At 43.2% G+C, this 16,161-nt stretch overlaps 1 protein-coding gene across 4 annotated transcripts in view; it reads right to left on the bottom strand.

Moving 5' to 3' along the window:
• Window positions 1-232: 232 nt before the first annotated feature.
• stab1 (stabilin 1) overlaps window positions 233-16,161 on the bottom strand; it is a 51,230-nt gene continuing 35,301 nt past the window's right edge. For 2 of the 4 annotated variants that reach the window (XM_055050109.1, XM_055050108.1), the window contains 17 exons: window positions 15,895-15,951; window positions 15,658-15,817; window positions 15,436-15,585; window positions 14,385-14,498; window positions 13,632-13,739; window positions 10,304-10,436; window positions 10,175-10,235; window positions 9,282-9,426; window positions 8,786-8,919; window positions 8,506-8,671; window positions 7,322-7,428; window positions 5,911-6,030; window positions 5,236-5,370; window positions 1,843-1,947; window positions 1,170-1,316; window positions 736-828; window positions 233-609 (listed from right to left, as the gene is read on the bottom strand). In XM_055050109.1, the coding sequence (XP_054906084.1) occupies window positions 550-609; window positions 736-828; window positions 1,170-1,316; window positions 1,843-1,947; window positions 5,236-5,370; window positions 5,911-6,030; window positions 7,322-7,428; window positions 8,506-8,671; window positions 8,786-8,919; window positions 9,282-9,426; window positions 10,175-10,235; window positions 10,304-10,436; window positions 13,632-13,739; window positions 14,385-14,498; window positions 15,436-15,585; window positions 15,658-15,817; window positions 15,895-15,951 (1,995 nt within the window). In that variant the 3' untranslated portion in view covers window positions 233-549. Of the gene's footprint in view, window positions 610-735; window positions 829-1,169; window positions 1,317-1,842; window positions 1,948-4,521; window positions 5,105-5,188; window positions 5,371-5,910; window positions 6,031-7,321; window positions 7,487-8,505; window positions 8,672-8,785; window positions 8,920-9,281; window positions 9,427-10,174; window positions 10,236-10,303; window positions 10,437-13,631; window positions 13,740-14,384; window positions 14,499-15,435; window positions 15,586-15,657; window positions 15,818-15,894; window positions 15,952-16,161 lie in introns of those variants that run through there. The other 2 variants (XM_055050110.1, XR_008607273.1) reach the window with 2 other exon arrangements.

The raw sequence follows: 16,161 nt of genomic DNA, 5'->3' as shown, positions 1-16,161 counted from the left end.
TTGTGAAAGGTAACAGAGGCGTTATGGTGATGTTAGGCTGTCATCACACATAAAGTTTGAAGGTAGAAGCTTGGACTATATTGGTCTTGGGAAAGATATTTAAATTGCCAGGATTTCCGTCCATCAGTGACGCAGCAATAATGGGAGTGAATGGAACCAGATTGGACCCAGCCTGGATTCTACCTTCCACCTTCCAATCAAGAGAACAAATAATTAAAAATTAAATCCTGACCAAGTTTCAGAGAATCAACCTTTAATCTGAAGAGTCAGCAGCACAGCACCAGGAAGTCACCTGTTGTTAAACAACTTTATTTTCTCTCTGGGTCCAAAAGAACTGATCTGAGAGATGAGCAGAACCAGAGAGCCAGAGGGTTCTGGTTGCAGGTATAGAGAAAGTATTGATTTTAAGCTCTTGTTAATCAGAATCAGATTATTTATAATGATTAATCAGCTTCCTGTAACTGCTGCGGTCGCTTGTTGTCGGGTGAAAAACCAAACTAATGCAAACATCTGGAAAACAATGTGAATGTGTTGCTTCCAGAACTGGTTTTACTGGTCCAAGTCCAGAAGGTTTGGCGGTTCTGCTGGTTCTGCTGCTGCACTCATCTCCTGTGAGAAAGAAAGAAAGGTTCAGCTGCGACCCAAACTGGTATGGTTCTCGTCCAAAACCGCCAAATAAAATAAATCCACATGTGGCCTGGTCCAGCCCATCCAGAACCGGGCAGCCTGACTCACCTGGAACGGTTCGGCGACGGCCCTGGAGCCGCTGTAAAGTGGGTTGGGGATGGAGAACAGCGTGGGTCGGGTCGGAGTGTCCTCATCCTCGTTCTGTCACAGAGAAACTGGGTCAGAACAGCCGAGTCGTAACTACCAGGTCAGAACAGCAAGGTCGAAACGATGGGTCCAAACTGACAGGTTGGAACCACCAGGTCGGAACAGCTAGGTTGGAAGCGATGGGTAAAAATCCATCAGATTGGAACCACTAGGTCAGAGAAATGGGTTCAGAGTCCATCTAAAGATTAGTCAACTGGTTGAACAGGTCCAATTGATCCAGAACGTCCAGAACCGTTCAGATGATTCAGAACCCTGCAGCCACTGGGAGGCTGGTTAAAGACCAAGGGCCAGGAAGCTTGGACCCAGACGGGTCAGAACTTCCCCACAGACGTTACCTTGAAGTAGTGGAAGTTGAAGGCGTCCATCTTGTTTCTGAACAGGTAGAACCCCAGAGCCGCCAACGCACACACCAGCAATGTAACCAAGATGGCCGCCACCCTGCCGCTGACGTGGGCGTGGCCTATGGAGCCATTGTGGATCACCTGGAGGAAACAAGAATGATCCGAAATGTTAGAACTGGTATTCCTGGTTCTGGTCCAGTCAGAACCAGGAGATTTGGACCATACTGGACCCGTTATTTTAACACCAGTCAACCTCAGATGAATTGATGATTACAGATCTTCTGATTCTCGGACCCTCTCTTCCTGTTCCAATAGTTCAGCCATCTGCTCTCTGCCATAAAACCGCCCGGCAACAACGAACCACCAGCCAATCAGGAGAGGCGGTGCCGCTGCGCTGCCCCCTGGTGGCCAGATGTTTATTTTTTCTCCAGGAGGTTGACGTCAGTCTCCAGTTCTAACCAACAGTTGATAACTTTCTTCATTGAGATTTTATTTGGTCGGTTCAGGAAATTATTCTGGTGACGGAGCAAATGTGGGATCAGAACCGACCAACAGAACCCCCTTCTGGACCCGGACCAGATGGTCAGCTGAATATAAATGTGCACCAGGGTCAAGGGTCAACGCGGGCCTCCAGAGCCTCAGCTGAAGGGAGAGGGGCATGACTCACCAGGGGAGCGGGGGCCTTCAGCGGCGCCTCCAGGACGTGGATGATCCCGTTGACAGCCGGAACGTCCCACAGCAGCAGCAGCCGCTGGTCCACCAGCTTAGAGCTCTGGGAACCGGAGGAGGATGAAGAGAGGAAGCAGGGGGATGAATGAGGAGGAGGAGGGAAAGGAAGAGGAGACAGAAAATAAAGAGGAAGGAAGTTATTTTCAGTTTTCCATTTCATCAGTTTGTCTGTTTGATCCTTATTTCATCATTAGGTATAACTCCCTGTTGTCTTTCCATCAGTAGTTAGCCTGGCTGTTGGTAGTTAGCCTGCGTGTTGGTAGTTAGCCTGCGTGTTGGTAGTTAGCCTGCGTGTTGGTAGTTAGCCTGGGTGTTGGTAGTTAGCCTGCGTGCTGGTAGTTAGCCTGCGTGTTGGTAGTTAGCCTACGTATTGGTAGTTAGCCTGGGTGCTGGTAGTTAGCCTGCGTGTTGGTAGTTAGCCTGGGTGTTGGTAGTTAGCCTACATGTTGGTAGTTAGCCTGGGTGTTGGTAGTTAGCCTGGGTGTTGGTAGTTAGCCTGCGTGTTGGTAGTTAGCCTGCGTGTTGGTAGTTAGCCTGGGTGTTGATAGTTAACCTACGTGTTGGTAGTTAGCCTGCGTGTTGGTAGTTAGCCTGCGTGCTGGTAGTTAGCCTGCGTGTTGGTAGTTAGCCTACGTATTGGTAGTTAGCCTGGGTGCTGGTAGTTAGCCTACGTATTGGTAGTTAGCCTGCGTGCTGGTAGTTCATTCGGTTTTGCTTTAATAAGCTGTCAGATTGAATCAGAAATCTGCCACCAGTGATTATTTCTCGTTGTGTTTCTGCCGACTTCATTCCTGCAGAACCATACTGACACATTTCAGTCTGATTGAATCTGGTTCTTTAGTTTCCCCGAGCCAAAAAAAAAAAAAACTTTGAAAATGTTATTAATAATAAATGACTAAGTATAATTATTCATAATTACAAAGGCCAAACATTGACATGAATGTTGGTTCCCATCAGATAAATAGAAATAGGCCAGTTTCTCTCTTTTATCGTCTTTATTGAGCATTTCTGATTATTTTCCAATCGACAGTAAACTTCCTCTTCTGTTGCAATCAGGAAAAAAAACCCAGCTCTTCTCTGTTAGAGAATGTCGTTGGAAAATCTAAAGTTCTAACCGTGCTGTGATCTTAAGTCATGATTTTAAAACAAACAAACAGCTTAATTTAGTTTAATTGGTTCAGGATGGATCTGAAAGGAAAACATAAAGAACCAAAGTGGACTAAGGTCAGAGCCCAGTGGAATGCCACAGACAAGCGGAGCAGCTGAGAAACGATCCGGTGAAGCTTTCTCAAAATGGTTCTGTTTAGTGATTTCTCATGTTTCACACGACCCATAAGGACAATTAGGAATTTTTATGGATCTACTGGTTCTGGTTAAAAACAGGCGTGCACATAAAAATGTGCGGCTGCATATTTTACGCACAAGTCGGCATGTAAAAAATGAACTTTGCGTCAAAGTTCGCCTAAATATACGCCCATTTTTTGCTGGCGTGAAAATGTGCGGCACATTTCCACGCAGGCTTTTTCTGTGGACAATATCAAACTACAAAGCATCAAAATTCACCTAAATTCACTGAAAACTGATGTTATTTGGTGTTATTTAGACCAAGAAGCATCAAACCCGATGTTTTTTCATAATTTTAATATTTTATTGTTTAAATGTAAACAATGAAACTGAACTGCATTTATCCTCAGACAATAAGCTAACACGCACACAAAATAAAGACGATGAAAAAAAAGTGTGAAAATGTGGATCACCTTGGCTCTGATGGAGAACATCGCCAATGGAAGGATTCAGAGGGAGCGTTTGATCACAGATCATATTGATCTGAGATCATATTGATCTTCTGGGAAATGTTGATGGTGGTTTATGAGCTCTGACCAAAAGAGCCATGCGGTGCTGGTACCGGTCCAGCTGCAGGCATCCTTCAGTCGAGTCGCTCGCTTTGTGAACGCACCTTATGGACACGAAACGTTCTAATATTTAGAATAAACGTCCAGATTCCCACTCAGCTCCTCTGACATGTCGTCTGTCTTTAACTCCCGGCTGAATGCGCTACAGTTCAAACAGGCATTTGCAGAATCTCTTTATTTTTATTAATTTGGATATTTTTTCTTTAAAATTTATTTTTATTTTTGTGAGGTGACAATATGTGATCAAAGTATTATTATTATTATAAATGCTTTGAACAAGGACGTTGCCATGGTTAGTGCTTCGCGTGGTGGCAGACTTCCGGGTATTTATACTAATTTACATGAACACGTATTTATGATGGCGACCAGCAGCTGCTCTGGTTGCCCAAAGCAAATTAGGATTGATAAAGGAAATGTGCGCAGCCGCGTGCGTGCGCACGGGTTTAAGCATCTGATTTTTCTGTGTGCCGTGCTTTTCTAAATTTTTCCATACGCCAAGCTTTAGTGTAAAAACTGCGCACTCTTTTATGCGTGAGGCCTCTGGTCTGCAGCCATGATGCAAAATAATTAAAGTCGAGCTGGAAAAAGCAGCGGAGTTTCTGTCTGAACCCGGATCCGACCTGGATCGAGAGAAACTGCAGGTTTCTCTGTTATATCAGGACATTGAATGGAACGATGTTTTCAGGCAAGTAGTGCCATTTAATAACATAATCAAGTAGCTACGTCACAATCAGTTGTTTCAAAAATACTACATATGTATATATTTTGTAATTGAACATCCAGAAGGCAGGGCTACATCCCATGGGGAGCAAACGATTTCTCAAACATGCATGAAAGAACCAAATCAACACTTTAGGTTCGTTTTTGATGAGGCAAAAATATTCTAACATGATCTAAAGCTAAAAAAAGTAAATTTTACTTGATGCTGGCCCTTTAAATGCTGCCGAAGGTCAAACTCTTCTTCCCATCATGAAGCAGCTCTCAGATTTTAAAAACCATTTTCTAACGGTTTTACTCTCCACCACTTCCTGTTGTAATAAGCTGAGCCTGAATCTGTTTCTGACTGCAGTCTGGCTGGAGAGCCTGAACAAATCTCAGGTTTTCTCCAGCCGGGGCCTGGATCTGCTTCCCCATCGACTCCAGGGCCTCTGACGTCGGCCAGCAGCTCCACCTTCACTCTCCTTCCTCCCTGTTCTTCCTCATTAGCTGCAGCTTCACTTCCTGAGTCCCTGCCCTCTGATTGGTTAAATTCAGGGTTACTTTTATTGTTCCTTTGGCTTCTCTCTGCTGATTGGTCACAAATATTCAGGTGAAAATCTGCTTCCTGTGAGTGAAATGTTTCTCATCAATCAGGAATAAAGTCATTCTGACCAGGTTTGCGTTCGTTTTGTGCGTCGGTTGCAGCTGTGCATCCTCACCTCGTTGTTGCCATAGGTAACGGTCAGATTGAGCCCGAGCCGTGATGCGATGCGTTCCTGATGCTTCAGATCCTTATATGGTCGTCTGCTGTGATTGGCTGAGGTGTGATATTCTAGATCTCTCCCAGAAAGAGTCTAAAAACACCAAACAGAACAAAAAGCGGCTCGGTCTCATTGAACATGCTGGTTCTGAACGGGTCCAACAGGCCACAGAGAAAAGTCTCGGTTAACCAGGCGTCCTGGTCCGGTACTTTGGGTTGAGCTTCTGTCACGTTCCTGCTACAGTCTTTACAGGAGAATAAAGAAAACTGTGCTAAAAACATACAAGTATAAGAAAAAAAATTATGAAATTAAAAACATAAATGAAACAGTAAAAAAGAAAAAATAATTTTTTTTAAAATTAAGTTTTCAGTCCTAATTTTAAGTTTTTAAGGTTTTCAGGGAATTTTGTTTCAGAGTTGAGGAGCAGAGAAACAAAATGACATGAAGTTAATTTCATTCAACACCTTTACCTGGAAAACCAGACTGGGAACCATGACTGGTTTGGCTTGTTTTGATCACAAAGGAGTGAATTTGTTGCTAAGCTATCTCTTAATGATTGCTTAGAATCTATTCACCAAATTAAGGTTGAACATTAATTTAAAAGACGCTATAAGAGCAGGTGTTGCAGCTCACCTGGTTCTGAGTGAATCCAGAGTTATGGGGAACAAACAGTGTGATGTCAGACTTCCTGTGAGCCAAAACTTCGAGGAGCTGTCGGCCCTCAGAGGACGAGCCGCCGTAGTCCAACAGCAGCTACAAGAAAACCGTTTACTCAGAAACCACTCACACAAACTTTCTGCCTCCACAAACAAAGACCTCAAGCTCTGCAGGCAGTTACCAGGCTAAGTATTTCATTAGCAAGATAAATATTTAGCATGCTAACCAATATCACCTAAACATTTAGCTCGCTAACTAAATGTTTAGCTTTGGATCTAAATACTCAGTGACCTGTAAATATTTAACTTGTAAGCTTAAAGCTAAATATTTAACCTAATATTTAAATATTTAATTATTTACTTACTAAATAATTCAATATTTAGTCAAAAACTAACATTTCTAAATAAATGTGGAAAAATTAACCCCCATTTATTCCTCTGATAAAAACCCAAAGTACGGTAATGCGACTGTTGCAACGTGACGTCACGCTTTTTTCAGCTGTCAAGTTGTTGACATAACGCGCTTAATATTAAAGGTACGCCAAGAAAAAGGGACGCTGTGCTTTGCTGCTAATTGTCAACATTACAAAAAACAGATAATAAGGTCAGGAAAAAGATTTAATTAAGAAAAATGTTAGTTTAGTTATGCTAGCTTGACTATGACAACATGTAGATGTGATGCTGTGGAATTCTTTCTGTCAGGTCAGTAAAAAAAAGTGACCCACACGCCGACTCTGACAGATCGTCAGTAGAGCAGAGCTTTTAATGAGCTAATCAATCACTGCTGTGGTCAGATGATCATTTATTAATGATCGCAAAATAAACGTCAAGCCTGGAAACAGGAAACTGTAACAAGCTGGATGTTCTGTTCTTGGTGTGGGAAATGTTTGAGTGTTTTTGGTTTTGAATCTCGATAGTGGAACTGTTGTCAGTCAGTTGCTATAGTAACGAGTCTGTGTGTAGCAAAGCTGACATAGACAGCAAGAAAAATTAGGAAAATGAGAGGTTTAATTCTGCATTATTTTCCCTTTGCACTAAATTAATAATACATCTCCATCTCATGAAGGAAACTGTTTCACCGCAGCAGCACAGCGACAGATGGCGGGTGAAAAAACTGTCTTTGCCCTCCGCCGTTGTGCGCATGTGAAAAATTTTCAGATGTGTACAGTAACATGCAACATGTCTATAAAAGTTTGATTGTGTAACTCATAAAAATCCCTCAGAAGATCCTGCTTAAATCAGGATTTTGAACTTATTTCAAACAAAAAAGACATGTTTTAATCACGGTGCTGTCAGATTAAAATCTTGTAATTTTCCCCCTCAGAACTGGTCAGGCTGAGTCAGACTGGACAGAGTTTCGTGGATCTTAATGTTCCATGCAGACTCACCCGGTAGAAGATGGAGAAGTTGCTGGTTGCTGCCAGGACGCTGGTCAGGACCCCGTTGCAGAAGTCCCCGTCTCCAACGAAGCCATCAGGACAGGAGCAGGACACCTCTGCACGGAGACACGGACACCGCCATCAGGAGCTGCACTTCACTGCTGGAAGCTGCTTCTGGACAGCAGCTGCGTTTCCATTTAAAAAATGCTCATAAAACTTTGACTATATTTTGCTGACATAAAAAAAAAACACAATTTCACATTTCAGGTGTTTTCAATAAATAAGAAACGTAATTAAATTCACGTGAATAAGTTTGTTCAAGTCATTAAAAATTATGTTGTAGACAGTTATAAAATAATGTTCATAACCCAGACATGACGCTTATTATCTATCAGCCAATCAGAGGAAAGGTCGGCGTTGGAGCAACAAGCCCCGCCTACTTGGAAGCGGCTACGCATGCAGCGTTTTGGGGAAAGTCGCCAATTTTACATTACAGCGATGGATTCAAGACGCTTGAATGATGTTTTATGAACTGTGGGATGCTGTGAGAGCTCTGGGGAACCAGTTGCACAATGTCAAATAAAAACAAAAAGCACAAAGAAGACCACTTCCTGTTGTCTTGTTTGTGGCTTTCGCCAGTAGTAACATCCAGCAGCTGATCAAATGATTTGTGTGATGAGAGTTAAACTGCAGCGATTGCAGTTTGCTGGCCGATCTCAGATTACTGATCTATAAAAAATCTGACCTCTGACCTGATTCCAACAGTTTTTGTCTGAAATGTTGCTAACTATAGCAAGAAGGTCAATGAGTTGGCAGCAGTGGGGCGACTTTTGGTAACTGCAAACTTGCAGATGTGACCTGATGGGCAGTCAGTCAAACGGACAGCGGCTGATTTTTAGACCTTTGCTGAGGTAGATAAGATCAGGGGATGAGATCAGCTTCACTGGTCTCCCAAAATGAAGGAAATCAGTGAACTGCTAGTTTTCACTCCTAGTTTTGCAAAATAGATCTGATTCAATTCAGCTGAAAAACCACCTCATCCCAGCACTTAAACTTTTAATCACAAGTCTTTTTGAAATTTGTTTCAATTAAGCAAATACATTTTTGTAATTCCAATTTGTGCAGGAATATGATTAATGGAAACATAATTAATTTCTGAACAGAATCTGCAGGTAGTTTGTCTGCCGCAGTACCTCTGAGCCGGTAGCAGTAGGCGTCGTACTCGCTGCTCTGGTCCACCGGGTCTCTGTACATCACCAGGCCCACGTGGTTGTCACCGCATTTATCCGAGGGGAAGCGGATCGGGTAGCCCACCCTGCCTCCTGCGATCCAGCCGGCGACGCACAGATGCAGCCCGAGCTGCAGAGACCCGACGGGAACAGTCAGGCTGCCGAACGTTACGCCACTTTCCTCCGTGAACTCTGGACAAACTGCCCGTCCCGGTAGGAAGCCAGAAGCTTTGGGGTTGTTTACCTGCTGAGCGTCCCCCAGCTGCTGGAACGTGGCCAGCGTGGCTTCCTCCGCCTGGCAGGCGGCGTCCGCCTGGCTGAAGTTCATCTTGTACCTCCCCCCTGGGGAGCGCAGGTGGAAGACTCCGGCTGTGTTGGCTGAGGAACAACCGAAGGTCAAATTCACCCTGAGAGCAGATAAACCGGAGCCTCCAACGACCTGCAGGCTCAACAGGGTCAGAGGTCAATCTACTGTCGCTATGGTTACAGGGATGCGGTGAAGCCGCTGTGGTTACCATGGAGACACCGATGGCTACTGCTTTACTGGTGGCTCACAACTTCAAGTTGCTATGGAAACTTGCATAAAAAAATATTACAGCAGCGTCACCATGGTAACAGCCTTTGTCAAAATGTGAAGTGGGTTTTTTATCGCCATGGCAACGTCAGCAGTTTAGCGTTTCGACGCTGTAAGGAAACGTCGCCGCCGGCCGGGAACCAAAGACAGGAAACTGGTGCGTTACCATGGTAATGGAGGTCCTTGCAAGTGGCCACAGGGTCGCAGCCTCCGTTCTCCTCCAGGCAGCGGTCAACAGGGGGCGCCACCTTCTCCAGGCACTGGACTCCATTACCCACATACCCGGGCAGGCACTCGCACTCGCGCTCGTTCTGAGGGATGAAATCACAACGGAGTCCAGATCCGACCCTTATTTAGCGAACTGACATCTTCTCCACGAGCGAAGATTATTTCAGTTCCAATACCAATATCTGAGGTTTAGGATCGGCAGATATCGATCTGATACAGAAAAACTGTGCTGAATTAACTTCAAACTTCTCTTTTTTTAAAAACACAAACATAAATGAACTTAATTGTAATTTATTTTGTAAATCTGCACCAGAACAGCACATTAAATCAACCACTAGCTGGTCAAACATGTAAAAATAACTCTAATTTGTTCAGAAGAATGTGATTAGAAGAATCACAGCCAATGTAAAATAAATAATAAAACTGAAACAGAAAAAAAAAAAAAGTCAACCTGAAAGCAGGTTGACTTTCTTGGTCAAATCCCTAACTTAATGATCTGGGCTATTTTATGACAATTTTGGCCCAAAAGAAAAACAAGAAAAAAAAAAAAAAAAAAAACTTGATTTTAGGCCATTTGTTTTGGAAAGTAATATGTAAAAAAAATGCAAAAAAAGAAAAACCTTCTTTCGAATGGTTCAGAAAGTGCAATTAGAAACTGTAAATACAACGTAAAATAGCAGAAGAATAAAGGATGATGTCACTTAGAGCACAAATTGTAGAAATAGAACGAATAGATCTGCTAAAATGACTGATACCAGATCAGATTATTCATTAGAAATGATGTGTAAAATGTTTAACCCGTTTTCTACCAATGACTCAAAGAAATCTCACCGGTCCAGTGAACTTGCAGGAAGCGAAGTCACTGCAGCCGCCATTCTGCTGCTCAACACATCTGGAGACAGAAACAGCAGCTGGAGGAAACGTCACGGCGGAGCTAACGGCGGGAATCTGGCGGCTCACCTGTTGATTGGCTGGCAGGAGGAGCCGTCTCCTTGGTAACCGCTGCGGCAGGTGCAGTTTACAATGAGCCCCGTCTGGTTGCAGTCTGCGTTGACGTCACAGCCGCCGTTGTATTCGGAGCAGAGGTCGGGAGCTGCAGAGGCACGGAGGAATCTGTCACCTGATTGGCTCTCTGCTGGGATAACCCCGCCCCCTTCCTTCCTTCTCCTCCAGGTATGGACGCCATGACTCAAACTAAAGTTAAAGTTTATCTAATCCAGCTAGTTTTAATTAGGTTTTAGAGTGCTTTTTCTCTTTTTATTAGTTAAATATGGTTTAGTTTTGATTAGTTATAGTAGAAGTTTTAGTTTTTTCATACTTTAGTTAATTTTTTGGTGCAGAATTAAAAAGAAAGTATTGTTGTATTTTGATTATATATACATAATGTGACTCGATCTTTCCTGTTTCATCCTGTTTTCTCTCCATGTTTTTTATTTTTAAACAGTTGTGAAGCACCATGCTGAGACCTTGAGTTGCTAGGTAACCAAAGACTGAATGCGTTGCTAGGTAACCAAAGACTGAATGCGTTGCTAGGTAACCAAAGACTGAATGCGTTGCTAGGTAACCAAAGACTGAATGCGTTGCTAGGTAACCAAAGACTGAATGCGTTGCTAGGTAACCAAAGACTGAATGCGTTGCTAGGTAACCAAAGACTGAATGCGTTGCTAGGTAACCAAAGACTGAATGCGTTGCTAGGTAACCAAAGACTGAATGCATTGCTAGGTAACCAAAGACTGAATGCGTTGCTAGGTAACCAAAGACTGAATGCGTTGCTAGGTAACCAAAGACTGAATGCGTTGCTAGGTAACCAACGACTGAATGCGTAAGTTGATTCCACCAATTTTGCTGAGCTAGCATTAGAGGTTGAGAGGATATTTTCTGCCTACATCTCCCAGAATGCTGTTAGTTCTGGTTTGGAGTTCAGTGAATATTCTACATATTGATTATTCTATCAGGTGTATTATCTGTTTATGTTACTCTTGTATGTATTGCGATATATATTGTTATTAATTTATTGTCCAGCCCTAGACGGCACCATGTGGATTCTCTGCTCAGCTTGTTGAATATTAAATGAACCAAATGGAAATTAAACACAATTGAAAATGTAATTATTTATAAACAGTATTTTTTTGAGAAAATGATGGACAACAAGAAAGTCTAGCAGACTTTCTTGACTTCCCAGTCTTAAAATTGGGCCCCTGTCTCTTTAAAAACGCCTGGTCTTTCTGAAGCTCCGCCTCTGGGTAACATTGCTCCTTTACTAATTTATATGAGCACCAAGAAGTAACTCGCATAATGAGCTCAGGTGGAACGCAGATTCAACAGGTGTTTGCTAATTGCTGCAGGCTAGTCTGGAGGATTTGAGTGGGGGGTTGGTAGAGGAGGGCTGCTCTGTGGGTGGAAACTCAGTAACTCATAAACTCCAGGCAAAGCTGATGTTCCTCTGAACAAACGAACCTACAATGTTTCTCAGATATGAAGACTTATTTTGGGTTGTGGAAGATTCTTTCAGCTTTACGCATACGCATCACATCATAAGCATCACAACATACGCATCACATCATAAGCATCACAGAATACGCATCACAACATACGCATCACATCATAAGCATCACAGAATACGCATCACAGAATACGCATCACAGCATACGCATCACAGCATACGCATCACAACATACGCATCACAACATACGCATCACAACATACGCATCACAGCATACCCATCACAGCATACGCATCACAACATACGCATCACAGCATACGCATCACAGCATACGCATCACAGCATACGCATCACAGAATACGCATCACAACATACGCATCACAGCATACCCATCACAGCATACGCATCACAGAATACGCATCACAACATACGCATCACAACATACGCATCACAATATACGCATCACAACATACGCATCACAGCATACGCATCACAACATACGCATCACAGAATACGCATCACAACATACGCATCACAGCATACCCATCACATCATAAGCATCACAGAATACGCATCACAACATACGCATCACATCATAAGCATCACAGAATACGCATCACAGAATACGCATCACAGCATACGCATCACAGAATACGCATCACAGCATACGCATCACAGCATACGCATCACAGCATACGCATCACAGCATACGCATCACAGCATACGCATCACAACATACGCATCACAGCATACCCATCACAGCATACGCATCACAGCATACGCATCACAGAATACGCATCACAACATACGCATCACAGCATACCCATCACAGCATACGCATCACAGAATACGCATCACAACATACGCATCACAACATACGCATCACAATATACGCATCACAACATACGCATCACAGCATACGCATCACAACATACGCATCACAGCATACGCATCACAGCATACGCATCACAGCATACGCATCACAGCATACGCATCACAGCATACGCATCACAACATACGCATCACAGCATACGCATCACAGCATACGCATCACAACATACGCATCACAACATACGCATCACAACATACGCATCACAACATACGCATCACAGCATACCCATCACAGCATACGCATCACAACATACGCATCACAACATACGCATCACAACATACGCATCACAGCATACGCATCACAGCATACGCATCACAGCATACGCATCACAACATACGCATCACAACATACGCATCACAGCATACGCATCACAGCATACGCATCACAACATACGCATCACAGCATACGCATCACAACATACACATCACAGAATACGCATCACAGAATACGCATCACAGCATACGCATCACAGCATACGCATCACAGCATACGCATCACAGCATACGCATCACAACATACGCATCACAGCATACGCATCACAGCATACGCACACTAACTGGTGAGGAACCTTTTCTTCTTCGTGACCTACAATATAATTAATGAACGGTAGAGCGTTTATGACATTCTCCTAGATTTTAAACACACCATCGACCCGCCATGTTATTTACCTGCAGCCATCATGGCTGACTCAATAATCTCTGAGATGTCTGGACAGGAAGCAGGTGGCCAATTAGCGACGGCGTGAGAAAAGGAAGCTGATCAACAAGCTGAAGTAAACAGGAAGCCAAGGAGAGAACACTGAACTAAATTTGAATGCAGACTGGATGCAAACTAATATGACTTCAGTTGTTTCATGTCTCTTTGTGAGGAAAGAGGTTCTGTTCCTGCACACGAGGCGGGTCATTTATCAGAACCTGAGCCAGGTCAGGCCAGTACCCAGACATGTTACTCACGTTGAACCGGACTGCAGTCCGTCCCGTTGCCCTCAAACCCGGGTTCACACTCACACCGGTCTCCATACAGGCAGCGGGCCCGGGCGTGGCACCGCGAACACGGCCCGCCTGCAAACAGCCGCTCATCAGCTCAACTTCAACTCATACAGACACGTTCAAGACAGAAACATGCATTAATTTATGACTTAACGCTAATTCATGCATTTTAGATCACAGCACCCCTTTAAATAAAGCTGATTTGTTGAATTTCTGATGTCCCCACTTCTTCTCCTGTCAAGTTAAATGACTGCAGAACATTTCAGCAGCAAGGCAGTATAACAGCACAAAAACAACAAGTAAAATGAATTATGAAGTCTTTGTAAACAACATTATTCTTCAGGGCCAAATCACCAGACTGAGACTTTTATCATCCAGTTTTAGAAAGGAAGAGACACAAGAGGAAAACAGCAGAATAAAAATAATTGAGTTTGTTTGAATTTATTATACTTGATTTATTGCTTATTGTGACAGGCCTACACACAGTAACCAGTTACGAAACAACAGTAAACATTACAGCTTCAAACTGAATTTTTCACCACTTTTATTCAGGTTAAATCTGCAGCTGGACATTGGAAGCTTTCTCCCAAACTCTGGACAAAATGACGTCAGGCAGCGTCAGGGTAGCTGATGATGTTTCCCACACAAAACAACCAGGAAAACATCTGGAAAGTAACAAATCCAGAGTCTGGATTGTCTCTGGGAACGACGGCTCACCTTTCGGATCCGAGAGCGCGTACTGGCAGCGATCTCCTGCCCAGTTCAGAGGGCAGATACACCCACCGCTGCCAGCCAAGCCGTCCATGCAGCGCCCATTGACGCAACTGCAGGCTGGGAAACACACACACTGATTACACTGATCCAACACACACACCTGCAGGAGGGAGGAAAACAGGGCTGCAGCCAGAAAGCATTCAGTAGATCTACAGAAATACAGTCTACAGTTCTACAGCAATGCATTCTGGGAACAAAATAAACATCACTGGCTCCGTTTTGGGTTTGTTGTTTCACAAAAATATTCTGGAACAAAATGACAAACTTTTTTCATCCAGACAAACGGAAAACTACTTTAACAAATAAGGCTGTTTTATTTGAAATGGAAAAATGTGACAATAACTTTTATATGTGAACTTTTTTATTTCTGGTAAACATAATCCAGATTTTTTTATCTGCAGCTATACGCCATTTAAATTAACGTTCAGTTTAATTATACAGCACCAATTCACAATAAATGTCTATAAAAACACAAAAGAAAACAGATCATTTCATTCAATCAATTAGGATCACTTTAATTGGCCCTAATTTTAAAACAGTATGCTCAATTAGTGTCTCAAAGTAGATAAAAAAATCCTAATCCTGCCCTTAAAAACTACGACTCATAATTTAATAACCATGTTCTAAAATGCTGCTAAATGTTGTATTTATGTTTAGATCTTGTTAGATCTTAAATCAAATCCTCTCTGATTTATTACAGAGAGGAAGCTTCACTGCCTTCAAAATAAGAGCATAAATATAAACGTCTACCTGAAGAAATCCTAACAGTCAATAACCAAAACTTTAACACAAATGTTGAACTTTCTTCAGCTGAAAATTTATAAAACAAAAGTTAACTTAGAGGAAGCTAAGTGTGCTAAGCAATTAGCGCTGCTGTTAGCGCATTAACAGGATGTGGAGGTTACCATAGAAACCGATGACTTCATTGGGTGTCATGTGTTTACATTGAGGTGAAGATCTTTGGTTTGGAGCGTTTTGCTGGTTTCTGGCGTACCTGTGCAGTTTTCACCGTAGTAACCAGATTGACAACGTTCACAGGCCTTTCCTGTGAATCCTTGTTGGCATTTGCAGGTTCCTGAACCTGAAATGCCGTCTTTGCAGTCTCCATGGCCACTGCACGGGTTTTCAACTCCACCTGCACACACTAAAATGCAAACATTTTGAGAGATAAATATGTTCCTGGTGAAATTACACCCGCAGCTGGGGTCTTCCTTACCCTGACAGTCTCTGCCGTAGTGGTTCTTGCAGCACTTCTGGACCCAGGAAGGATACAGGCAAACCCTCTTGCAGCCCTTTCTGCTGTATCTATCGTCCAGGTCGTAAGTAAGCCGGCTGCGATACCTGGAGCGAGACCGAAAACACTGCACCGTCTTCCCCTGGAAGAGTGCAACAAAAGAGGTGAGTCTGTGTAGAGTTCAAGCAATGATGCGTGAGCTGAAAAGTTGGTTCTCACAGAGTCAATATGCCTGATGGAGCAGGGCGGGAGGAACAAACAGCTCCCACAGCGGCTCTGAAACATATAAAACTAAAGATTATTGGCATCCAGAGGCGGACCGGCCATCCATTTTCCTGGTGGACCGACAGTCCCGATGCTGTCGGTCCATTCACACTGTTGATATCCTCCATTTATTCAATTGACTTCCATACTTTTTTTGAACTTCATCATCATCTGCAATTTTCCTGCTCTGCTCTTTATGGCTATGTCTTTAGGTATTAATAT

The sequence above is a fragment of the Poeciliopsis prolifica genome, unplaced genomic scaffold (genome assembly GCF_027474105.1).
Source record: "Poeciliopsis prolifica strain line A6 unplaced genomic scaffold, Auburn_PproV2 SCAFFOLD030, whole genome shotgun sequence".
NCBI classification, from domain to species: Eukaryota; Metazoa; Chordata; class Actinopteri; order Cyprinodontiformes; family Poeciliidae; genus Poeciliopsis; species Poeciliopsis prolifica.
This window is presented reverse-complemented; position numbering and strand designations above follow the sequence as displayed.